Source organism: Falco punctatus (assembly GCF_963210335.1).
Source record: "Falco punctatus genome assembly, chromosome: 6".
In the NCBI taxonomy this organism is placed as follows: Eukaryota; Metazoa; Chordata; class Aves; order Falconiformes; family Falconidae; genus Falco; species Falco punctatus.
Genome location: NC_137585.1, coordinates 38,924,417 through 38,950,627, shown reverse-complemented (window position 1 = coordinate 38,950,627; position 26,211 = coordinate 38,924,417). Strand labels below are relative to the sequence as shown.

The 26,211-nt window shown below is 37.6% G+C and overlaps 1 protein-coding gene and 2 pseudogenes across 3 annotated transcripts; all 3 read right to left on the bottom strand.

Moving 5' to 3' along the window:
* Positions 1-278: 278 nt before the first annotated feature.
* Positions 279-5,457, bottom strand: LOC308065575 (otogelin-like protein; the record flags this gene model as incomplete). Its single annotated transcript, XM_080391628.1, is given in 6 exon segments — positions 279-741; positions 2,575-2,789; positions 3,865-3,899; positions 3,901-4,052; positions 4,725-4,877; positions 5,437-5,457. Coding segments are annotated over 6 exon segments (816 nt in total). The 3' UTR covers positions 279-501.
* On the bottom strand, positions 4,868-9,198 carry LOC308065574 (annotated as a pseudogene). The gene is made up of 3 exons (XR_013931972.1): positions 8,197-9,198; positions 7,344-7,522; positions 4,868-6,461 (listed from the first exon to the last, which is right to left on the bottom strand). The product of XR_013931972.1 is annotated as an uncharacterized misc_RNA (transcript).
* Positions 9,109-22,632, bottom strand: LOC308065573 (otogelin-like protein; annotated as a pseudogene). Its single transcript, XR_013931971.1, has 8 exons — positions 22,489-22,632; positions 21,517-21,601; positions 20,871-20,897; positions 15,930-16,001; positions 14,012-14,338; positions 13,285-13,402; positions 11,969-12,048; positions 9,109-11,050 (listed from the first exon to the last, which is right to left on the bottom strand). The product of XR_013931971.1 is annotated as an otogelin-like protein (transcript).
* Between the last annotated feature and the right edge of the window lie 3,579 nt (positions 22,633-26,211).

Below are 26,211 nucleotides of genomic sequence, written 5' to 3'. Positions count from 1 at the left end.
TGTACATACAGAACTTCAACATCACTTACGCTGAGCTGCAGTTAATATTAGCACATCTGCAAACCACACTGTCCTGCTGCACTTACTACATTTTTCTTCTGGTATACAGCGGTCAGAGTCTGTTCTATGGAGAATAGTGCCATTTTTACACACACAGTCTTCCCTTAGATAGAAGCAGGGAGAATCTTCATTAAACCATTTATTCAAGCACGTCTTAGCTTCACAGGGTTGCACACAAGGCTGGTATTCCTTGCCCTCAGGACAGCTCAGTGCTGCAAATCATAAAAATAGGACATTGAGTGTTGCTGTTATTCTTTCAGCATTTCATTGGATAAACAGTGAGTGTATCACAGAAAGCATGCATTTGTATTTTTAACAGTACTTTAGGTAAGTAACTCATTCAATCAAGATTAAAACTGATTCATGGAACTTTGACTAAAACAATACATCTTAGGATCTTGTTCCCTGATGTACTAATGATGTGATAGAACAAGGTGGTACTTAAAATAACAATAGAAAGAAATGTATTTTTAACTCATTGCTAAATACTGCAGCAGTATAATGCCACATTTTGGTATAAAACATAGCTGTTTGCTTACAACAGTAATCAGATGTCCCCCATTTAATGCAGATGTTGTACTTGTTGCATAAAGCCACATATGCAGAAAGAGCATCACACTCATAATTCCAAAAAAAAGTACTGTTGATCCACATCTTCTCACAAAACTCCTGTGGTGACACCTAGGAACGTACTGTAATTGAGAATTAACAGTAAAAGAGTTTTCTATAATTAAAATAAATAATTAATACAGGAAATAATACAGCTGCAAGGGAAAAAATCACAAGCAGTGTCTGAAGTAAAAAATACCATTTTATTCAGAATACGCATTCTGCAAAATTAAACTGCCAGAATTTTGTATGCTCATTAGTAGGCACAGAACACCGTCCTAATGAGACTGTCACAGTACTTGCAAGAACTTTTACATTATAGCTCTGTCAGCTAAAAGTCAACGATCTCAGCTAAACATTGCTTCTATACCCTCCATAAATTCCTGCTGTGAACAAATTATTACCAAGTTTTCTGTTTCTGTGTCTATAGGACCTGATAGCCTACATTACTGGGTCTAAATGCAGTTGATGCAACCTATCTATTTCTGGTTTTGTTTGCATAAGCTTGTAACAAGGTGGAAAAGTCAGATTTTGTTTCATTCTGCCTGTTCACTACTGTGCTGCAGCCCAGCTGTCCCTGTGATTTCAGCAAATCTTCAAGCTGTCACTCATTTCTGCCATGAAGTTCATTACACAGATGACTGTTATTATCCTTGTACAGTTGCTTCATGCCTGTGAAGCGCATAATACACTCCCTCTACTCTGGCTCTGCCACCATCATGTATATGAAGGAAAACAAATTTCATGATGGATTAACCAGATTCTTGGCAATTTTGATGCTATGCCAGGTTTTGCTAAAAAACAGGAAAAGATGCAATTGCACTGTATCTGAGGCTGAGTCCTCCTGGGAATATATATGAAGAGGAATTCTGACTATTCAGATTCTTTTAATTATTTTTAAATGAGATATGTTAAAACAATTACGAAAAGCATCCTGCTACCCACTGGTGCTACTCTCTCCCCCTTCTTGATTCCAAACCCTTTACCACTGCTCCCTCCCATTAACTTTCTGTGGCAAATATCTATTAATCTTTTTTTAAAAAAAAAAAATATCCTCTTTAACCCCTACCTTTTAGAAGAACTCCCTCCATTTTTTTTCTACCTGGGGAGAGTGAGGAGAGGTCTTGGGAGTTTGAAGGAAGGGGCTCAGCTGCCTGCAGTACTTTAACAGCATTTGTCTGTCATGAAAACCAGAGAGTAACACAACACAAACCAAGGTGTCTGGACACATCTATCTCTGAGAAAGAAAGGGCCACTTGAGCAATTAATCCTGATTTTTAATTTAGTGGGAAAAGTAAGTCAGACCTCAAGAGATTTGGGGCTTTCTCATTTCCCATTCTAGGAAGCAGCTGGGCTACACTACCCACCTCTAGGGGTAGTTTCCATGCTACAGCTATATCCCCGTTAGAAAGTACGGTGTCCAGAAACAGATTATAATGATTTCTGTGAGAAATGCTACCAAATTGTTAACATAATAGTGACTACATAACATTTGTTTCACTGGAAATTTCTTTAGTCCAATCAGTCTCAGACTGTATGCGTTGCTGTTGTAGGCAGCAGAAGCATGAGGCTTTCCATTCTAGTGACCAATGTCAAGCCTAAAAATAATTTTTGGAATGTGTTGGTGTTGAGATGATGAATTGGTGTCTCTCCTTTGAGCTTTGCCTGCTGAATAATTTAAGAAGCAGCGCAATAGCACAGGGATCCATACAGATGTGTTTTTACAATGGACAACATGTTAAAAGTATTAGAAGCCAACATGACAGACGTATTACACAACCCATCCAGCTGTAAACTCATGAAAATAAGAAAACATTACAAACGTACACATATATCTCACTCTTTTCTTAACTATGCACCTTTTATTTAATTTGCAATTGGAATTTCTCTGATCTTTGTACTCACTTTCTTGTGACAAGGGATGAAAATGCTTCTGTTTAACAGTTCCATACAGTATGTGCAGTTATCTTCAGTACAGTTTCTTACTGGCCTCCTGGTTGTTACATCAAGTGATTTCTCAATTTCCCAACTCCTAACGAAGAGTTCAATTTCCTCCATATTTGTAATTATTGTCTTGATTTGCATTTTCAGGTCATCAGTAGGGTCTCCATTACACACCCCTGGAAACAGAGCATCATATTCAAAGCACAAACAAACATTCCACATTACTTCCTTTGGGAAAGAAAAGTGCACTTGGTAAGGTAAGCTTAATCAGGCTCACCTGTGAGAATTAGTCAACTGAATTTATAAATGGAGCTCTATGTCCACTGCAGTTCCAGCTTTCTACTTGTGATTTTAGTTGTTGGCTCAATGGCTTAGCAAAACAAGCAGATCTAGGTCTAGAACTTTCCTTCTGTTCAAACAGAATACGGCAATTTATTTTAAATACTTAGTTTGTTTATATGCGTATATAAACCACATCTGAACTGTTTTGTTTGCTTTTAAAACTAGAAGCGGTTTAAAAGATTATAAAAAGTTCATTTTCCTGTTCAATATAAGGTAGATTCTGTAAAATTACAATGCACCAGAAAATTAACATTTATGATAGAATAAAGTAACTCTAAAATACCTGCTTACACGTTTCTATGTAATTTATACTGGTAGAGTAATAAAAAGGCTACCAGGGAAGCCTAAAACATGCTAAATTTACTATCATTGTAATTTAAGTCTGGGACACTGCAGCACAGTTTTGGACACTAGATCCAACCTTAAGAGAACTGAATTTAGATTCACTATGCTCAGGGGATTTGGACCCTTCCCAAGAAACACCTTTTACCAGGATTTGCATAGCAATAAGCTGTCACTGCCATTTTCTCCCATAATCACTGAAATATACTGTCACTATCTGAACTTCTTCAGCAACCAGTTTTCCATTGAAAATTTTCCCCTTTACTTGACTTCAACAATATCCTTAAACACAGGCAGAGATCAGTAATTTTTTTAAAAGTTAATTAGATACAATGATCATTACTTGCTCTGCAAACTTTATTAGCAAGCAGTGCTTTGAAACAGAATTATTGATTCATTATATTAATTACTAGAATTTCAGAAGCCCACCTCAAATAGGATTGTCAGTGTAGCTAATGGGGGTTACAAGGAGAGCTATGAGGACAGCAGTTCACAGACAAAAAAGGGAGGTGTAAATTTTAAATGGAATACTATTAAATAAGAAAAAAAATTCCACCACAGCCTCACCACAAAGGCCTTCTGTCTTCATTAATGTGTTAGAGCAATCCATACTGTATATCTATGATGTCTGTAATGTGAGCCCACTTGATGCTAATTCCAGCTGGGGTATTAATGACATACATTGCACCAGTATCCTGAATACTGAGTCCTTCTTTTGAAAATGGTAATGATTGAATTACATAGTCCACTACTATCTAAAATAAACCAAATACATTTTAGGGATAAAAACAGGTTCCAAAGACGTATTTTATACATCTTTGCATTTTATGGCAAAACATATTTTTTACAACCTCCACCACATATAATAACAGTCACAGCGCTTAAAGCACAGAGCTTTCCATCAGTGATATTTCCTATAACTGTAAAATAATTAGGCATGAGATAAAACAATGATACAGAAATGCCTTCTAATTAATGAAACAATAAATCTTATTTATCACATACTGTATGATAAAACAAAATAAAAAACCCACCCTCCCAATTATTCAAAATTATCTGTTCTAACCTGTTATTGACTAGCAGGAAAGGCACCCTAAGGATTTATCATGTCTTGGAACATTTCTGTTTGGTTCTAGGGTTTTTGAAAATATGGTCTCAACTATAAATGCTTTTGCAGCTTCTTTAAAATCTCAAAAGAACTTTGAAGAATCCTCTTGGCTAAATGACATAGAAGTGAAGCATGGTATCAGAAGTGTATATTTTTTTGCTTCTAGCATACCATGAATTACTGGGAACCTGAACTGCAAAAGTAATCCTAATCCTGTAGTACATCCACTATAAATCTAGTCTATTGCATTCTACAACAGAATAGCTCTCCAGCTATCTTTTAAGTGGGCATATGCTATATAGTGGTGATATATACTTACTTTGCTTGCTAAACGATTGGTAAGTGCTTTATATGTGCATGTTGTTACATTTAATTTCTTAAAACAGAGTCCTGAAGTGCTTGCAGGGGGAACCTTGAAAGAAAAGCGACCAACAAGTTTAGTTACTATTGTTTTTCTAATTCTGCACCACTGCTATAAGGATTTTTTCCAATATGTGCAATATTAATGTATTTTATAATTAGTAAAAGAAAAAAGTACTCACTAGATTTCGTATTGAATTTGCACTCTGGAAAACATGAAAAATAGATTAGAAGTGCAATGATAACTAGGGGCATTCTTACTTAGCAAAAATAAGTTGCCTGTTTTCTTTGTGTTTGAAGTTCTTCTACAATCAGCTTCATAATTAAACTAATATAGCATATTTGTTATAAATAATAAAAAATACACATTTCCCTGCTAATGTAGTGCAACTTTCTATGAACTCTTTCTGGAAACTTGATTTACTTGTTAAAGATTTAAATCAAAGGGGGTAATGTGGAAAATAACACAGAAAAGATAACACAATGTCCTGAACAAGTTGAATTAAAAATACATAGAAATACAATGGTCATGCCAATAAAATCCCCTGCCTTAACTTTGATATCACTGCTATTTTACCAAGGCATCTTTCTGCAAAAGATTGCAGCTCATATATACCATACCTCAGCTGGCTTTTAACTAAACAGCTTTACCATTGAGAGCAACTCATTACCAGCATTGGAAGATTCAGCATATGCCGCAAAGCCCTTCCAAAAACTTTTTTAAAGAACTACAGCTACAGACTTCTAAATGTGAGCTGCATTCACACCTTTAGACTGCAACCAAGAAACATGAAGAGAGCAATTTAAAAGAAAACCTCTAAAACAGTGTAAGACTCAGGACTTAAAAATCAAGTGTACAGTTGCCCAGCGAGAGTAGATAGAAGATCAAATAGGGGTGGGAAGGAAAAAGCCCGATGAAGATCCTCATCAGGAACTTTACCCGCAAACCAGAGATGGAAATACAAGCCAATTGTTCAAGGGCTACATAAATTAGAACTATGGACAATGTAAAGGAAATGTATGTACAGATTCTAAGGATGAGACTAAACTGGCAGTTTAAAAATAAAGTGGCTGGATCCCCACTGTAGGCAATACAGAGAGTTAGACAACTACAAAGAACAACTTGTCACACTAATCCCGAACTCATTAGTACCTTCCTAAAATGACTACAAAATACTTTTGTGACTATTCAAAATATTTTAGTATTTTAACCATATTTTAAAGTACAAATTCAAGTCCTCGAGAAGATTTGTGGGTGGAGAGCCTGAAAGAAGACATGCAGATTCAGAAGTTGTGTCACCCTTGACAATTTAAAAGGAACCTGCATTTTAATTTCCTTATAACATAATATGACAATTACTATTTAAACTGAGATTTTTTTTTTTATCTACGCAGCATGATTAACCATGGTCCCTGAAAATTGAGTAACTTGACTTTTTCAATGGGCATGGCTTCTACTGGAAAGTTCTAAGTGACATTTTTGCAGAATTTCATACCTATAACACAAAAATATTAAGAAACTTAAAATTATTGTGGAAATGCAAGAATCTTACCTGATTAGCAGGACATTTTTCAACATGAGCAACAATAATTTATGCTGGTAACTTGACTAAAATGTAGGAAGCCATATTACAGAGGGCTATGTTGTTTCCATCAAATGTAATAACACTCAGTTCAGACAGTACAGAACATTAACCTAAAAAAGAGCTGTCATTTAATGAGGTTACCACAGAACTGAATACTGGGCATTAATAAAAACTTGCATTTTTAGCAATATTTGCTTTCATACATACATTCATTTATACATTGATGACCCTGTTCTGCAGACAGCTTACTGAGCTGTAAGCAGAAGCAAGTATCTTATGTTACTCAGTGGAAATACTTTTAACCTACTGCTATGTGCCCAGCATAGGGGGGAAAGCTTAAATTGGTGAAAATTTTCACTAAGTCAGTGTTTTACAGGCAAGTTCAATGAATCTGTACATTGTGAGATAAAATATATGCATTGAAATAGGCATATTTTTGAGATACTGGTAACAAGAGACCAATCTGTCTTATCTTGAGGCAAATATTTTAAAGTGAGATATATTGGTGTCAATAACGATACAAAGTTTTTAAGCTGACTGCTCTTTGGCCCTTTTGTTCCCTTTGCAGACAGTCACCTGCTGATTCCAGCAGTTTCCAAGTATGAGTAAAAACTGTAGTTAGATCTAACTGAAATTTGGGGCTTCTGTCTTTCAGAAAATGCCAGTATTTAATTTTTCTTCACAAAATGTTGAAATCTCAACATTTCAACAATAGAAATTCTGAAAAGTCTCAGCTGGAAAATGTTGATGTTCATGTTGCAGATTTCATTTCAATGTTTTTATTAAAAATAAAATATTTTTACTCTCTTGAATGTTAATTCAAAGATACCAAAGTGTTCAGTATATTTCATTCTGTTTTGTTGATAAACAGCTCTTTTAAATTCTTTCCAGTATTCAACCTCATAGTCCCACTGTAATAAACCCTTAATTTGTTACTTGAAATTTACAGATCAAGGCTCTAGGTTGTATTTAAAAATAAAAGAGTGACTTACAGGGACATTCCCATTCTGGGCAACAACTACCAGTGTTAACTTGAACTGGCATTCCTCAAAATCCACAGTCTGACTTCTGGCACATCTTTAGGGCAGTTCCTTGAAAGGTTGTATAGCATCCAACCCATATTAACACACACATATTGGCTACATTTGTTGACAGGTTCAAGGTATCTTGGCTATCATATATGGAAAAAACAACCAGAATCAACTTTACATTTATTGCCCTTATGAAGTCCAAGCACTTACATGTTCATCACCCTGCTCTGAGACAGAATCACCAAATCTATGTGACCTCTCATCAGTTATTTTGGAATCAATTGCTTGCATGTGGTTGTAACAGGTGGCAGTGACATCCATTCACCCACAACCTTCCTGTTCCATCTAGCTTTGGTGGAATACCCTATGTACAGCATTACGCATTGAGGCTACATGTTATATTCAGTAATAATCTGAAGCATTTTAAGAAATACAGAATCATCCATCATTTTAAACACAATGACACAGAAACAAATGGAAAAAAAGAAAGATGGGGTGAGATTATGCAGAAATCCAAAAATTCCATGGACTATGGCTTTTTCTGCACCTCAAATATCTTTCGCTATCTAGAATCAGCACATAGCATTAAAAGGTGGTTTTTTTGCAAAGCAATACATCCAGGTTGCAAAATGTACCAGGGCAGTATAAGAGCAGTGATACAGAAATCCTCTAAGAATAACTGAGTATTTTAAAATATGCAAAGAAACAAAAGTAGTAGATATTTAAAATCTCCAGTATTACACACATACCATAAGAGAATGTATGGAAAACAATATGTATTTTAACACATAGGGGCAAGTAAAACTGATCATACCACACATTCAGAAGATGTAGACATCAGTGCATGCATCATTGTATCAAAGGAAGCCTTGTCAGCTACAGCTGTAGTTCTTTCTGTGCTTACCAGAGAAGTTTGTGTTTCCACAGACTCTGAAGAGGAAGGCAGAACCATTCCACCACTAGAATGAGATAAATCTGTTATAGTTCTGGTCTGCAGTTCTGTGGGCTCTGATAAACTGAAATAAGGTTTAATGGTTTTCTGTGTTGCGATTTTGGACCAATCTGATGCTGTTACATCCGGGACTCCAGAAAGAGATTTTTTACTGAGGTGGTATTTCTTGAAAAAGCCACAGTCTGAACTGCAGTTACTGTCAAATAAGGCAAGGAAGACTTCTCAGTTATGGTTGACTTTGTCTTGGTATCATTTCTCTCCTCATGTGAAGTCTGACCACTTCCAAAATTATCCACAGTTCTTTCAAATGAGGTTGCATATTTAACTTCTGAAGCTGTAAATGAGGTACTCTTCATCTGTGACAATGGACTTGTAGTACACATTGTTTTCATGATCATAATTTTGGGAGTTTCTTTGGCACTCTGTGAAGCTTGAGTCACTGCAGGTGTAAATAAAGATTTGTGTGACACATGCACAGGTGTTCCTATGGTGGTAGGAACTGAAGCCATATAAAACTCCAAATCGGCAACAAAAGAATCAGTAGTTTTTGTAGTAATCCTAGAGGCCATAGTAGTGCCAGAAGCAACTAGTAAACTGGCTGGAGAGTAGGTGGTGGTTTTGCAAAATATAAGGTGATTTTAAGGATGTAGTGTTCACTGTTGTGTTCGTGATCAATGTTGTAGTGGATTCAGTGATGATTCCAGCTGATATGGCTGATATCGTTCCATCTTCTTCTGAAGAACTTATTGAAGAACTCTGTTTTCCTAGAGAAAAAGTAGAGATATGAGTGGTCTTAGGAGGAGGTGGGGACATAGAGACCCCACTGCACTGGCTTTCTAAAGTGGCTTCAGGAGCTGTAGGCATTAGTAAAGAGGGCATTACAGTAGATATCTTTAGCGCTGCTGAAAGGCTCGTAGAAGGGTTTAAAGTGAATGTAGGAAAACGTATAGAAGAAGTTGGAAAGTCTGTAACTGGACTTTTTGAAGTTCCTTGTGTATCTAGAGATGAAACTGATGTTTGGGTAGCAGTTATATTTTGTGTTAATGATGGTATCCTACTGACTATGGGAATCGATGAAGAACTTGTAATATAAGATGTCACGTAAGATGGTACTGATGTTGATAATGAGATTGTAAATAAAGATGACAACTTTGTAAAAGAAGGATCTTTGGGAATGAAAGTGCCTGAACTTTGTGCCACAGAGTCAGTTTTCAATTCTGCGTGTGAACTGCTTGGGTACTCTAATTTCTGAAGTGGTTATTAATGTGGCATTTAGAGGTAACACCAGTGTCCTAAGGGGGAAGACTGTAGCCATAATGGATTTCATTGGCTTTTTAGAAATGGTTGACGCTGAAACAAAATCAGTGTGCATTACGTATTTATTTCTGTCAAAGCTTTCCTTGATACAGACATATCAGAGAGTGCTGGATTGACTAGAAGAGTGGAAGCAGCAGAAAGTATTTTTTTTGGAGGCAACAGTGACATCTGCCATAGCTTTGGGCTTCGGGGAGGTAGTCAGAGAATGCACTGGTATAGATATGCACTGTATGTTACAGAAGGACTCAAAGAAGTGTTTATAGGGATTTGGGAAGCAGCTCGAGGTGAAAATACACTCCTTATGGGCAGAGCGGCAGAAACACTGCCTTTTACTAATGGAGATGTCTGCTTGGGAACAGTCACTGGAATTTCTACTGAAGATAAAAATGGCTTTGGAGAAAAACTAGCTAAAGAACTTGCATTTAATGATATCAGAGAAGTTTTAGACAAGAGTTTAGCTGTTTCAAAATATGAAACTGTGATTAATTGAGGAAACCTTGTCTCCAAGCTTGCAAATCTAGTAGTCATAGGAATATGAGGAGCAGTTGAAGTCAGTGCAGGAAAGGGTGCTGGGCGAACTGCAGTTTGATCAACACCAGACCTAGTTCTAACAGACAAACTAGATATAGGAGAAGTAGATGTGCTTAGTGTCAACTGTGAACCTAAGAGAAATACAAATCTTGTGACAGTTGCTCTGCCAGCCAACAAAGCAGGCAAAGACACTTCAGAGGATACTGCTGCTCCCTTAGAATGACTTACTGAAGGACTCCTACTCTTCCCAATCCCTGAGGGCAGCTCAGAAGTAACAAAAGATCACTTGGAGGTTAAAGTCGTTAATGCTGAGTTAGGGGGAACAGTTCCTGAGTGGTTAACGTTTCGAGTGGAAATGGATCTGCCACTAGGGATGTGGGTGTTAATAATGCAGAACGTGTTGGAATAGGACTTGCACAAAGCAGGGTTGTTGGAGTTGCTGTTGTAATGGGTAAAGTTACAGATGCAGTAGAACTGACAGTATGTGATGTGACTGCTGGTACTTGAAGAGCAGTTGGAAAATCTGTTGAAGAGATGAGTTTGGAAAGGACAGTAGGGCTGGCTGTGCTGTGAAGTACATCAGAAGGCTCCACTGTACTTGGTAATGAAAATGTTGAATAGGCGGCAGCATTAGATGCTTCCAATGACTAAAAGTCTGTAATGGCCTCTGCCATTATATTCATTCCCCTTAAAGTTGTGTTTGCCTTCACAGTTATTTTGTCTGTCACACTGGTATGAGTTGACTGAGTCCCTGAAGTAACAAATAAAGGAGGTGTCTGAGGAAATCTCTCCATAGTAGCACCCGTGTGAGAAATTAACAATGAAAGTTTTGGTCCAACTGCTGATTCTGTAGGTGTCACAGGTATGCCTGAAAGGAAAAATGCATGTTTCACTGTCTTTTATGGATTATTGGTAAAGCAAAATAGCAACATCTATCTCTGCTCAAAAGCCACTGAAATATTAGCAAATCAGAGCATCATTTTGCTGAGAAGATAACTTGCCAATGGTTCTAGGTTCACCTGAGGACTTTGAGGAACTCAACTGACTCAAGTTTTATAATTTCCTTTGTAAATGCAGTAGCTGATTTTTTATTATTAGTGAAGCCTTTGATTTTGCAAAGCAGTTTTGAAACAACATGGGTATTCCATGGAAAATTTAGTAAATCCAAAATAGTAAAATATTTGGAATAAATATATTTTTGGAAGGTAGTATACTATATGAGATAACTTTGTACTAGCAAATATCAAGCATAATGAATTTAATTCAAAACTTGTAAATTAAAATAAGAGACAGAATTAAAATTTAATTGCTATGTTAAGAATATTATATCCCCAAAATAAGCAAATTATATGCTAACTTCACTCATCAAAAACTACCAAATAGATGCCCTGAACTTGTTAGTGGTAACTTATCAACTGAAAAGTCTGAACTTCTCACCACAAAAGTATTTCTTCCATTTGGGATCTTTTTCTCATATACATATGATATGATAGCAGTATATAGTTAAATATAGTTGTGGTGAGTATAACACTATCACAAAAGGTTATGTTTAACACACTATTAGACAAATTAAAGAATTCAACTTTAGAAATGGCTTGATTGGATGTAGGAGATGTATTTTGGATGACTGGAAATTGAGTCTATGTCCTACAGAGACATTCTTCAAAAGAAGGAAGTTCTGGTAAAGCATTTAATAAAAAAACATCAATGTACATTTGATTAAAATATTTCCTGAGATCTCTAGAGTGATTTCTAGGATTAGACCAATATAATAAAATATACTTACAGTCTCCCGGATAAACACATTTAAGCGTGACCTCATCAAGGATCATGTTTTTGGGACAGTATGGCAAGCATCCTTCAAGCCTTTAAAATATTGTATAATTAGTTCTAAAACCATGGTAGAAATAATCTTAAATTATTTTACTCTGGAAAAATGAAACATTTGAATGTCTTTCCCCATCAGAGTTCTGAGAACTTACCCGTGTAATGGTGAAGACAGCATTTTGAGGCATTTTTTAAGGCCAAAAAGACATTGAACAGCACAATTCTGTTTCTAAATTGTTAATCAGTTTTTCACATGGGCTGACAAACATGATAACTTTGGACTATTCTGCTTCCACAACCAGGTGGAAGCTTAGATTCCTAAGCAGAAAGGTTTTCCATAGGATGAAGAACTTCTCTACAAGACTTCTGTTTTACCCAAATATGTTCATTTGAGATGTTAAAATACTTAGACTGACTCCATAGAAAGTCTCACTCTTGTGCACTTTCAGCATAGGAGAATGTAGACAAGTCCATCAATTCCATTACTTTTCATTTTTAGGAGATTTTTAATAAGAAAATCATGATATGAACAACCACTATGCCCATATGGAAAAAGCTAAGAATACCAACAGAGAAAATTAGCAATATTACTAACATTCCCAATCATAAACTGCATATGCCTAGGGAGGTAGCCTGAAATTTAAAATAAAAAAAATTTTCCACTCGATTTCATGCCTTGAGTTTTTAGGTATATTTTCTTTTCGTTTGTTGTGGTTCCATAGCTGCCAAAGATCCGGGGAGGCAGGAAATCTTGTTACTAAGTAACAAGATAACATCAGCCCTGTGAAATCCCTTACGGTCATACCAATGAGCATCTCTTAGTGTAAAGTCCCTTCCTCTTACAGGAGAGGGCCTGGTCCACTCTTACCATTCCTACAGGTTTTGATCTCTGTCATATAAACACCAGAAGGATAGTAATTTACAGCATCATGGGATGCTGATGTAGGATGTGAATATCAATCCATAGAAGGGAATAGCCTTCATTTAATTTAATAGCTTTCTACTTAACAACTACCAGAAGCTAATCCCCTGAGCTAAATGCAAACCCTCTTATTCTTCTGTTGGAAGATCACATGTAAACAGGAATGTATACTGTGGGAAATGAGAGGCTTGTTACAGACATTTTCACGTAACTTCTGAGAGTTGCTTACAAGAGTGATACTGAAATTTGAATGAGTGAAAAGGAATGGATAGCGCAGCTGCAGTAATTTTCAGAACCCATATGGTACACATTAAAAAAAATTACAGTAGCAATATGAGCTTAATTTTACTTACAGGGGAAGGAATTTACATGCTATTCCTTCAAGATCACTGCATGTTTTAACACAAGGATTAGCATAAGATTCATATCACCATTCACACGCTCTTCTATAAGGCACAGATGCACTGAGTTCTGAGAAAGAAGGAAAAGGTATTATTTATTGATTGTGTAATCAAAAAGCTATAAATTTGTAGCTGTTTCTATAATGTACATTGGGGTTTTCCAAAAAATATCAACTAAGTACAGAAATTCTTGAGAACTTTCAAATAGATGAGGTTTTGTTCATTTTCAGTTTGAAGTATTTAAAATTCAATCAAGCTAAAAGACACTGAAGCTCCAAAGATACAAACAGCTACTCACTGACTGTATATTCTGTTTAAAAACCATAAAATCAGTAAAACCTGGTGAAGGTACTGCTGATTGCAGAAGCAATACAGTTATCCCATTCATTTAAAAGAACAGCTATCTATAGCTCACTAACAAAACATTAACATACATCTTTCTGTGACATGCCACATTAATTTTGAAAGAGTAAAGCAATGAAAATATGTTTCAAAGATAAAGTGATCATCATAGCTGCAAAAATTAGGAAATAATAGCATTTGGAGGCAGAATGGAAGACAAAGAGAATAATCATTTTAAATAGGATGAAAAGTAGTTACTATTGCTGATGAAAGACAAGTGCTCTGAAGGCAAGCAGAAAAAAACCGTACTTATCCCTGGGCATTATGCAAAATTTACCTTCAATACTAAAGCTACTCAAACATTTGAATTCTTCTGAATCATCATACTTTGCCACTTTAACACCGGATGAGGTAAGAATGATGAAAAAGCCTTTTTTACTGTGCAGTTCAAAGGCACTGAGCCCTGGACTCCAGAGACCTTGGTGGTGAAAGAAGGTGGCCTATCTCTGAAAGGAGGCACTTGCCTGCCACTGTTCCAACCCAATGGTTTCATTGTCGTATACGTACAGAAAGTAGTTTGGTCTTTCAGCAGATTCAAGGGAAACAAGAGAGAGAGCTTCCACAGAAAAAAAAAAAAAAAAAGTAAGATTTTCAGAGAAAACAACTTAAAAGTGAGATTAAAATCTATATGTTGGCTGTTAAGTGGCTCCTTTTATAGAAATGCTTTTCTCCAAAAAAAAATACTCAGCTTTATGTAACACAAAAAAAGTTAGAAATGCAGAGTCTAAAGGAGACCTCAAATGATCACATATTCCAGGGCCACCAGACAGCTAATCAGTTAGATCAAAACTACATTCAGCTTACTGCTACCAGCCTTCAAAATGATTCATAAGCAGTCTCAAACTGGAAGGTTTTTATCAAAGTTGGACAATTGCCTGATAGTTCAGCTGTACCAAAATTCCATTAGCAAATAACATCATGCATATATTTTAAGAGCATGCTTGACTTCACCTTGAGGTCAGGCTTTTTTTACCTACATTCATATTGAGCAATACAGTAAGAAAATCTGTGGCCAAATGAAAGATTCGACCATCTATTTGCTCTACCCACACCAGAAATCAAAGGTGAAGAAAATTCTCTGAAAGTTTAAGAACTTGGACAGAGACTGACTTTATATTTGGTTTTCCAATTGAACAAAATCTTGAAGTGTCTTTAATCTAGATGAATACTATCTCATTCCTTACAGATGTGAAAACTACATGTGTAATGATATCATGATGTACTGATATAATGAATGTTTTACTTCCACTTTACATCAGCTGGAGAATTGACAAGACTGAATTAATTCTTCTGTTCCGTATACTTTCTTATTTCAAAATCATATCTAAAACCCTAATTTCTCTACTGCAAAACTGTCAACTGTGAATATAGTTTCAAATCTTACTGTGAAGACAGCCTTTATGTTGATTTTTGAGGGTATGGGATTTTTTCAACTAATTAAAATCCATGAGAAAGCATTGACAAAATCTGTATTGGTTTAATTGGCACAAACCCAATGCATATGAAGACAATATATATGAAGAAGGAAAAATACTTATTTATTTTTGGTTGCATAGTTTGGATCAGTCTCTGGTGAGTGAAACATAGAGCTTAAGAATAACTGTTCACCTAAGAAACTCCCTTCTACGTTGTATAGAGACGCTGCTCACTAACAATGCAGGAGACAGATTGGTTGTTCTAAGTTGCACATATTATAGTCCACTGAAAGTCACAATAAAGAGGAAAAGATAAAGTAGAAGTGATTTTACTGGAGACAAAAATATCCTGCATTTACCTTCAGTGTTGATATTTGCTAGATACACAATTTTTCAGTTTCCAGTTATAAAAACTAATTTTTTTTCACAAAGGAACACTCGTATTTCGCAATATTTCAAAAACAATCTTTGAAAAGTCAACTTTAAAGCTGACAGTGGGGTTTTCCAATATTTTTTAAAAAATCAAAAAATCAGTATTCCTCCTCAATTTTTAAATTGGCCACTTAATCCTCACCAATTCTAATAACTAAAAATATATAGACTACTTTAGAAGATGCAGGAAAAATAATTCATATAGTTTGAAAAATATGAATTGCCATTAGCAAAATTGTTGAAAACACTTATATAAATCTTTATCTTTGAAAAGACCTGGAGTAATCATGAAACTGAAAAATACATTTTCATATGCTCCAGTTCTAGGCAGAGTAAATATCCTTCTACTGGACACATTGGCTCCTATAATTGTGTTGTTCTCTCCATAACTTGCTAAAATATAGGGTCCTTCACCAAGACCTAAGGGAAAAAAATCAAACAGAAAAAGAATAATCCTCCTTGCATAACATATAAAACTTAAATCTTTGTTGACATAATATATTGCCTTAAATATTTCACCATAGCTGGAATCAAATCTGTTTGGAACTACAGCTCCGTGCCTCAAGGTATTACACTGGAGTGGGTCTATCTATCTGTTCAATGTACTCCCTTATTCTTTCCTTGCTGCCCGGAATAAAACAGATATAAAGCGAGCACAAAAACATGTGGGTAGCCGTCCTCACAAAATGACCTGCATAAGAAAGCAATCTGGGCTGCTTTGATTTGGTGTGTAGTCTTTTACAAGTCCTTATTTCTATACTTTGAAAGAACAACAGAGCAACGTTAATAGCAGACACTGAAGCTACTCTAAGATCTACAAGGCAATTCCCCTCCACAAAACAGTTTTCAGATTCAGCCCTAATTCAACTTTTGGCAGCAATATTGCTTAAGCAGCTGTCTAGTTCATCCTCTCCCACAAACCACTTGCTCCTGCCCCCCTACTGCCCATTTATTATGCCATCCTAAGTGCTTCAGCAGTGAAGTGGTCCAGCTGAAAAATAACCAGCTAATTTTTCCAGTCTGGTTTACCACATCATAATTCAAAAGCTCATGCCAATGTAACAGTGACAACAGCTTCAGCTGATTCCACTGCCAAAATAGTGCTGGCCTAACCATGGCCCTCAGCAAACCCTTGGAGCTATTTCTGCTGGGCTGGAAAGGCTCCCAGGGATGCATGCAGATATAACAGCATCCATCTTTGTCACTATATCCCATTGAAAGAACCAAGAGCAGCATACTTCTAAAACCTCACCTTGTGAGTCACAAACAAAATGTGTAAGTTTAATCCTTACAGTGAAAAGACTGAACCCCTTCCCAATCTAAGACAGCTCCTTTCAAATATGACTCTTCCAAGAGGGAAGGAATTCTCATAATAAAGAGATTTGGCTCAGCTAGAAGTTAAACATCAATTTCTGAAGAAAACCGCATGAAATAACTTACGGCTTTATATAGAAACTATTTGGAGCTCATATACACATGAAGTCCACAAGCTTGCCACAAAATGACCACTTTTAAAAAAGTGGTGAGACAATTTATCTTAAAAAGGCTCTTTATCCTCAAATCATTCAATGTTTATCCCTACATATTGACCGACATTTTGCCTATGACTTGAGCAAAAGCAGAAGTGAGCTGTAATCGATAAAGTTTCCATCGATATTCAACAGTTTGACATCATGCAGCACAAAAAAGGAATCAGAGGAGCCGTCCTAGTCCTAAAAGGTGTTTTGCTGCCACTTGACGGTGAAACCATGCTCAACACTGTGCTTAACTAACCCTGGCAGGCTGTTAAGCACCACACACCCGCTGGCTCACTCTGCTCCCCGAGAGAATCGGAGGGAAATAACTGAAAAAACTTGTAAACTCATAGGTTGAGATAAAGAGAGCTTAGTAAGTTAAAAAAGAAAAACAAAGGAAAACAAACCTAAGAAAAGTGATTCAAAAACACCAATTGCTCCTCATCAGCTGACCGATGCCAGCTGGACCCTGAACAACACTAGCCCCAGCAAACTTTCCCCCCATTTTTTATTGCTGAGCATGACGTCTGTAGTGGGTTTGCATGGCAAGGTTTTGATAGTGGGGGGGGGGGGTGTGTGCTACACGGGTGGCTTCTTTTAGAAGATGCCAGAAGCTTCCCCCACATCCAATGGTGCCAATGCTGGCTGGCTCCAAGACGGACCCTCCACTGGCCAAGGCTGAGCTAATCAGCAACAGTGGCAGCACCTCTGGTATAGCAGATAAAGAGAAAAAAAAAACAAAATTTGCACGAGCAGGAGAGAGGAGTGAGACTATGTGAGAACAACAACCCTGCAGACACCAAGGTCAGTGAAGAGAGAGGGGCAGAAGGTGCTCCAGGCACCTGAGCAGGGATTCCCCTGCAGCTTGTGGTGAAGATCTTGGTGAGGCAGGCTGTCCTGCTGCAGCGCATGGAGGACCCCACACCAGAGCAGGGGGATGTCTGAAGGGGGCTGTGACCCCGTGGGAAGCCCGCGCTGAAGCAGGTTTGCTGGCATGACTCGTGACCCCGTGAGGGACCCATGCTAGGATTCTGTTCCTGAATGGCTGTACCCCATGGAAGGGACACACACTGGAACAGTTTGTGAAGTACTGCAGCCCATGGGAAGGACTCACATTGGAGAAGTTCATGGAGAACTGTCTCCCGTGGGAGGGACCCCACGCTGCAGCAGGGGAAGAGTGTGAGGAGGAAGGAGCAGCAGAAACAACGTGATGAACTGACCATAACCCCCATTGCCCATTGTCCTGTGCCACTCAAGGGGAGGACATAGGGAAACTGGGAATTAGTTAAGCCTTGGAAGAGGAGGTGTGGGGGGAAGGTGTTTTTCTGATTTGAATGGTAATAAATTAAACAAATTTCCCCATGTTTTCAATTCTGTTTTCCCCATGATGGTAATGGCTGAGTGATCTCCCTGTCCTTACCTCGACCCACAAGCCTTTCTTTATATTTTCTCTCCCCTGTCCAGTTGAGCAGAAGAGTGATAGAGTGGTTTTGGTGGGCACATGGCATCCAGCTGGGGGTAAACCACTGCAGTGTCAGATGGTATGGAATATCCCTGTGGTCAGTTGGGGTCAGCTGTCCCAGCTGTGTCCCCTCCCAGCTCCTTGTGCATTGTCAACCTACTCGCTGGTGGGGCGGTGTGAGAATCAGGAAAGGCCTTGACACTGTGAGCAGTCGCTAAAACATGGGTGTGTTATCAACGCTATTTTCATCACAAATCCAAAATATATCACCATACTAACTATATGAAGAAAATTAACTCTATCCAAGCCAAAACCAGTATACCTTATACTGTGTGAGTAAGACAAAATTCCCTATTGCAAAGAAATTAGGAGAATTTAACTATACCCAGCCAGATCTATATGCTGTTACTGTACTAGGCCAGACTCCATGGAGGGGGAAAAAATCATCCGCTATGTGATGCTCATTATAGGATGCAAGTCACTAAAAAAGATGTGTCAAAAGTCACATTCATATCATTGCATTTAGTCAAGTTTCCCTTCCTTTTCAGTATCTTGCTCCCGACTGAGCACATGCACAGTATCCAAGTATAAGACAGGATGCCACAGGAATTGAGTCTATTAAATGAATACCATTCTCATTTTAAGGAACCATTCCTTATGGTACAATACTTGTGAGACCTGTGCATGAAACTTATCAATTTCAAAATATAATAGGCCCCAGTTCTGAAATTTACAGTACAAGCACAAGATAACATCCTTCTAGGGCATCTCCTTGACTGCCAAGATATGCTGCTTGGTACATTAATCCACCCACACACTGAATATGATGAGGTTATTAATTGAGACATTAGGGATTACTAAGATCATTCAACACAGCTGGGATACTGACCTTCATTCATTAAAACTAGAAGCAATGTTAAAACTACATATACCAAGTCAAAGAAAAAGCCCATCAATTAATTCAGTTGAGTTTTTAATTGAGCCTGAGCAATCTCTTTTATATTTCAATGAAAGAAAGAAAAATAAAACAAAGTAAGCCACTTCATACTGAAAACCCAGAAGATAATTGCATAGTGTGACAAATGTTCATAAAATTTGAGACTTTTTTATTTTTTTCCAAAAATCATAGCATATTAATTATTATTCTGTTTAATCTCAACTCAGTATCATCAGAGATGCATCATATCCACCCCATTAATTTTTGCAGAAAAGGACTTTAATTTATCTGTGCCAAAGGCAATTAGTTCAGTGAGGTGAGAATTCAAATGGTAATAACCATGTATAACCTTCTAAAAGGCACAATTATGTGTCAGCATTTGAATTCCTTACTAATGTAGGATTGTCTCTTTGTGTTTATATAGGAAAAATCTCAAGTAGTACGTGAGATGTTGCACAGAAGAATGGTATTTTAGCTACCCATAGCAGAACAGGAGAGAAGAAGTCAGTATAATGACCTAATGATATTAAATAAACAAGGAATATGTCACAAAATAATATACAACACTCCAGGCTGCTTATACTAGTCATCTCTCCTTTCTAATGGATTTGAAGGTCCAGTGAGCTCGAGGGATTGTGACTATGCGATCCTGCCCTAGGGAAAGAGGGGAACAGAAAAGAGAGAACCTCTACCACTGATGCAGCTGACAGAGGTTCTTCTCAGCACAAGCTATGAAGGGTTTTATTTGCAGTGTGCACTGTATCATATTTCATCTGAGATGCAAGATGTGTTGTTTTGCTTACAACTACTATGATATTTGTTTCCATGCTACCTCTGTCCCTGGATATAAAGCAGAAAGGCCCACGGGGAATTCTTTTGCTAACTTTGCTGAGCTCATTAAACTCACATAACCAAATGAGGAGTACCAAAAAAAAAAAAAAAAAAAAGAAAAAAAACAAAAGAAAAAAAACATTCTAACCTTTGAAAGAGAGAAATGTTTACTATGTTTTCTTCCAGGGTTAGTCTGAATGAACCAATATAATAATAATATCTCTTGGGTATTCATTTTTAAAGGAGAAACAAAATCGAGGTGTGTGTGTGTGTGTAAGATAACGATCTCAAAATAGCATCATACAGACAGAAAGATGATAGAATATTACTTCAAAGATGCCTTCTGTATTCTAGAGTGGTCAATGTGGGGAATTATCTGCAAATAAATGCTTTATAAAAATGGATTCAATTTTGGAATGGGGAGTACAGACTTGTTTCTAGCATATAGCTAGCTGGTTTGCTAGAAAACATGAAGAGTAAGTGTATTCAGCAAGGTACATAAACATGAGGATGAATCAAAGACAGCAATATCAAATACTACATACCTTGATTGTAATATTCACAGTCGTAAGCTAAAAGAAAAAGAAAACAAGCACATTATTATTACCAAGTAACAACAGGATCTATGCATATCTGCATCCTGAAAATTTAAAGTTTACTTTCATCAGAGGAAGCTTAATTTCCCATAATGTATTTCAGTCAGTGACTTTATTTCCTTAGGCTTTTGTTCAGTGACATGCAGCTGTATTTAAATAGATGTGCCATGACAGCAGACCTGAAACTTGAATTATTCTACAGCCAAGAACGCTTCTTACTGTCACTGAAAAGTTGAATGGACAGAAAGTCCTTGCAGCCCTACACAGACCACTGGATGTACCTCAGATCTGGTAGACCAGTTTCCAACAGTCTCTGCGCTGGCGCACCCTGAGTACAGCCAGTCCTCTTCAATAAGACAGCAAATGTGGCTGTGTAAGACTAACAGCTAACACAGAGACAGCTTGAAAAATGTGAAGAACATTTATTATCCACCTGCTTCTGGCATATTTCTATTACTGGGCAGCAAAAGACCAAAGGTGCCTCGAAGATGAGTTCTGGTGTGAGGCCAACCCAGGTACATACCACAGAGCAGAGGAGATCACCAGTGAATCGCTGCTCCTTGCTGGCAGCACTTGTGGGCATAAGCTGCAATACTGGTACACAGGCACTCGCAGTCCCCACCAAGATCGCAGTTGCATGTATCTATGTGACAATTTTTCACAACAGAAGTTATATCAGTCTAGGGGAGAAAAAAAGAAGGAAGAAAAAAAGAGGGCTGGTGATTTAGTTGCATGAGCTGTACAAATTCCTGTGCCACCTCTGGATTGACTGAAAGAATTTAACACAAAAATAAGTATTTTCTAAGGTTTGGGTACATTCCTATACAAAAAGTACACTTCGAATTATTAGCTAGTACTTACATTAAGTCCAAGAGAAAGTTTCAATCAATGACTGTTAATGTTGTCTGTCCACACACTTGCTGTTCATCAATTTTGAGGAGTATATTGAAGCTGGCTGTTCCGTTTTTATAAGGCAAATGCTGCCATCTATAGTCATCCTGTCAGTTTTGCATGAACAACAGCAAAGAGCTACAGCTCTGATTATCAAGTAATTAAAGTAATAATTTGTAGAAGGGGTTTTGGTGAGGTAAAGAAAGCTTGAGCATGCTGGTGACATTTTGCAGAAAAATGTTTCTGCACTTACCAAGATTTTAATATACCTTGCCTGTAAACCTTCATTAGATCAGAAACCACATCCTCACTCTAAAATCCTATCACATTATTTCGTGGTTTTACACAATACACTATTTCTTGGATTTTGATCATCTTTTTTTGTAGTGTTGAGCAATATTTCCAAAATTGTTCTTATTCAACACATGGAATGTTTAAAGCAATGCTTTTCTTTGGTTTAGACTCTGGTCTAGATCAGTTGTAGAGCACTCAAATGGCACACATCAGATTACAGAAATACCGTCACAGTAACAAAGCAGCACTTATCTTACATGGAGACAGCTTCTCAGCTGGCAGTTGCTAGAAGCTGGCAGGGATACAAAAGCTGGTTTTCTGCCTTCAGGAGAAAGGTGCCATTTTGCTTTCATTCTTTTTCTAATTTTGAAAATAGGGGTACCACTGGGATGGGGGCATGTGTTTTAGCTCCATTGAAAATGGCTGTAATAGCTTCGCAGGAACCACCAAACCACAAATTGGCTCCGAAGAGATGAACCTCCGTCTCACGTCTGCAGGACAGCGTCTCTCCATGGATCAGCAACATCCTGCTGTTGTGACAAACTGGGAGCCTTGGGTTAAAGCTCCTGCTGAGTTCAGGAGTTATGAAGACCTTTTTTTCTGCAAGTGCTGAGGCTCCTTAGCCCTTGTTGAGTTCAGTGCTTAGCTGGGTAACTGCAATCCATCAGTCACTGCCAGCCAGAGATGCAAGATTTTGTCTCCCTGAAAACAGGGTTTTCCAGCCTCAGCTGAACTCTGGGCGGGAGCTTGGCTTCATGCACAGCAGGACCCTCCACCGCACAGTGGGAATGAGTGCTAGGGGGCTGCTCCAAGCATGGCCTGAGATACACATCTACACCTTCTGTTCCTTCCATGTCCCCGGTGTCAGTCTCTGCTTGGGCTTTTTTTTCTTGGTACCCAGTTCAGCACCCGTGCAGCCAGCAGTCAGCTGCAGGTATCCTTGGCAGGAGGTCATTTCACATCACATTTGTGAGTCATATTTTCACATGCTAATGAATAGGTTGCAAAAACACCTGAAAGGTGTTTGCTTTACGAGCTGTCCCATACAAAATGGATATGTGCATGTGAAAATACTTGACTACTAATTGAAGAACATGTTTTGCAACTGACATGCATTTTTAATGTAATTATGCTAATTTTTATGGCATAATGTTTGCAAATTTTAATCACAGCATGGATAACCTATAGAAAATTAATGTTTAAGAGAAAGCATCTTTCTCTCAAAAAGTTCCATTTTTATTTATTATGTTCCCCTTTGAAAATACACTCATTATTATGTTCTCAGGCACATGCTCAGAAAATTCTTTACACAGTAACTAAAGTCAACATTAATAAATCTCTTGGGTTAAACTACTGCAACCTCCTCTTCAGGCAAATTCCTAACCATGTTGATATCAAACTTCAGTCCTAAAAGTCAGGAGGTTCAGCTGGGACATCTAATGATCTCATTTAGTATTAATAGTCATAAAAAAAAAGAAGAGATTGAGACAAAATGTCATAATAGTTCTTGCTTGCACAGGTGAAAAGAAGCCTTCAATAAATTTGGGGGGCTAAAATCTGAAATAGGGGAAAATGTATAGAGCATGTTTTGCATTGATAAAGGGTAGACTGAAATGGAATAAAAGATTCCCACACAAACTATTGTTGTCCCCATCTTGTCTAGACTGAACTTAAGGAAATTCTTGTATTCAAGTCCCAGGCTCAGCCAGGTATTGGGAAAACAAGGACAGCAAAATTAGAGGTTTTGACAATAAGCAGATGGTGAGCTGTCAGCCAGTTAAAAATAGTGATAGCTCTGAAGCTGAAATCTCACTTTCTCATATTTATTTTTATATTGATCTGTACGGTTAACAAAATAAAACCATTTGAGATAAGCTGTAGGCACTTTACAGAAATGCTTATTTTAGAATTCTACAATATATACAGAAGTCTTAAAAATGTAGCTACCTATATAAATAAAAGATATAAATAAAATCTAAACAGAACCTTGATTATCCAGTCTACTAACTCATGGCTCTCAGTTATCACTATTATGTTTAGGCTCCACTCTTGAAAGGAACAAAAAAACTCTGCACAAACATAGCCCACCCACACAGAGATACTTGCAGGGCTTTATTCTGTATCCTCCACAGCATTCAGACTGAGGGGAATGTCAAGAAGAAATTAATTACTGGAATTTTAATATTTTCCCACATGAGAACACATCTGGGATATTTAATAAACTTCCCACATTGCGACAAGGTGCAAAATGGAGCATTCCTTTTTGGCATAAGGGAACTTGCTCTGATGTACCTCACATGGTCTTGGTGTTTGATTTGGGCTCTTGCACTTAAAATCAAGCAAAACCACCACAACCATAAACATTTATACAAAGGTGTTTTGACCATGGATTCAGGTACACTATGGTATCATATAATTCAATATCTGCATACCCAGAAAACAAAATGAAAGTTTAATTGCTATCTTCATCTTCACCTTTCCCTGATTTGTTGTTATAATTGAAAACATTTGCACAAAAAAGAATCTTTGTGTTTTGTTCCAAGTACTAAAATGTTCCTGGTGTCTGCTCAGTGCATAAAGACAAAACGTTTTCTTTGTGACACATTGTAATCATTACCAGAGCAACCAGCTGTAAGATCACAAACAAATACATGGTCAAATCCATTCCTGGTGGTTTTGCATTGACTTTAAATGGAGTCACACTACAGATGGATTTAGCCCTGTAAGTTCAAATAAAGAAGCAGCAGTAGGAAGAGATCAACCCATAAAAAAACAGAGTCAAAGATCATCATGATAACTCAAAAATGGCTAAGGTATAACTTCTCTCTTACAGCCCCCTTTCAAGAAGAAAACCAAATGAACAGAAAAATATGACAAAACAACACTCAGCTCAGAAAATACAAGTTCACCCAAAACCGTACTGTCTTGGTGCAGCAGGGAAGCCCATGAGGGGTAATTATGGATCCATAGGCATCACTGGGGTGTCCCGACATAGCCTCTGCTGCAGTGCAGTTGCCCACCTACGCTGCCCTCCTGTGTGGATGCTCGGACACTGAACTGCCGTTGGGGGATGTACTGTCAGTGCCAGGAGGGAAAAAACCTGGAAGCATCCCATGCTTCACAGTGCCAAGGCAAGCATGTTTGCCAGTAGCAGGGATGGGTTCTAGGCCTCCAGCTATCATATACTCCTTTGCAGTATTTAGAGTTAGCAGAAAAGATGACCAGGATACATCTCTATGAAGGCCAAAGGTCCTTTCTGAAAAAGTCCCTAGTGCTTACTGTGGAGGCAGACAAAGTGTCAAGTCTGGGTGAGCACATGCTACCTGTGAGGCCGATATTGAACTCAGATCCTGAGTGCTCAGGCAGCCACAGAAATCAGAAGATTATGTGACAATTTAGGAAAAAAAAATTATATATATATATATATATATATATGGCCAAAAAAAGGCAAGCGCAAAATTGGGCTGCATAAGCAAAGGTCACAGCATCCTAGAAATTAGTGTGCTATGCAAACACTACACATGTTTTTAAAGCAGCCACTGAACTGAGAAATTGAAAAAGAAAAATTCATACACTTCATACAAAGTGTTTACACATTTCTTTATGTACCACCTTCCAGATGAGCAGTATAATTACCAATACTACACATTTGCCTTGCTTGCTCACACAATTTAAACACTTTATGTAAAGTGAAATAGATCCAAAGGGAGAGACTGAGGGAGAAGCTTCAAAATTTTTACTCCAAAGCAGAGTAGGTATCATATTCTTTCATGAGGTGAGAGATTTTGGTTCAATTTCCTGCTGTGAGTCAAGGAGAGAAAAGATTAAAAATTGGTTCTCACAGACGTACTAGGAGACTGCTATACAAATATTGATGTTTCAGGAGGTTCACAAGGCTATAAAACCTTATATCTTCTCAGCACAAATTAATAAAATACCTGTTCTCCTGTGCTATAAAGCACAGTTGGGGTCATCCACTGTCTACAGCCTCTTTCCTTCTCAGAAACCCAAGCTTCCATACTGGGTTCTGCCTGTTGCTGTTCTGAGCCTTTTCTGTCTCACCCCTTCACCATCACTCTTTTGTCAGTTTGTCCTCTGTTTACAA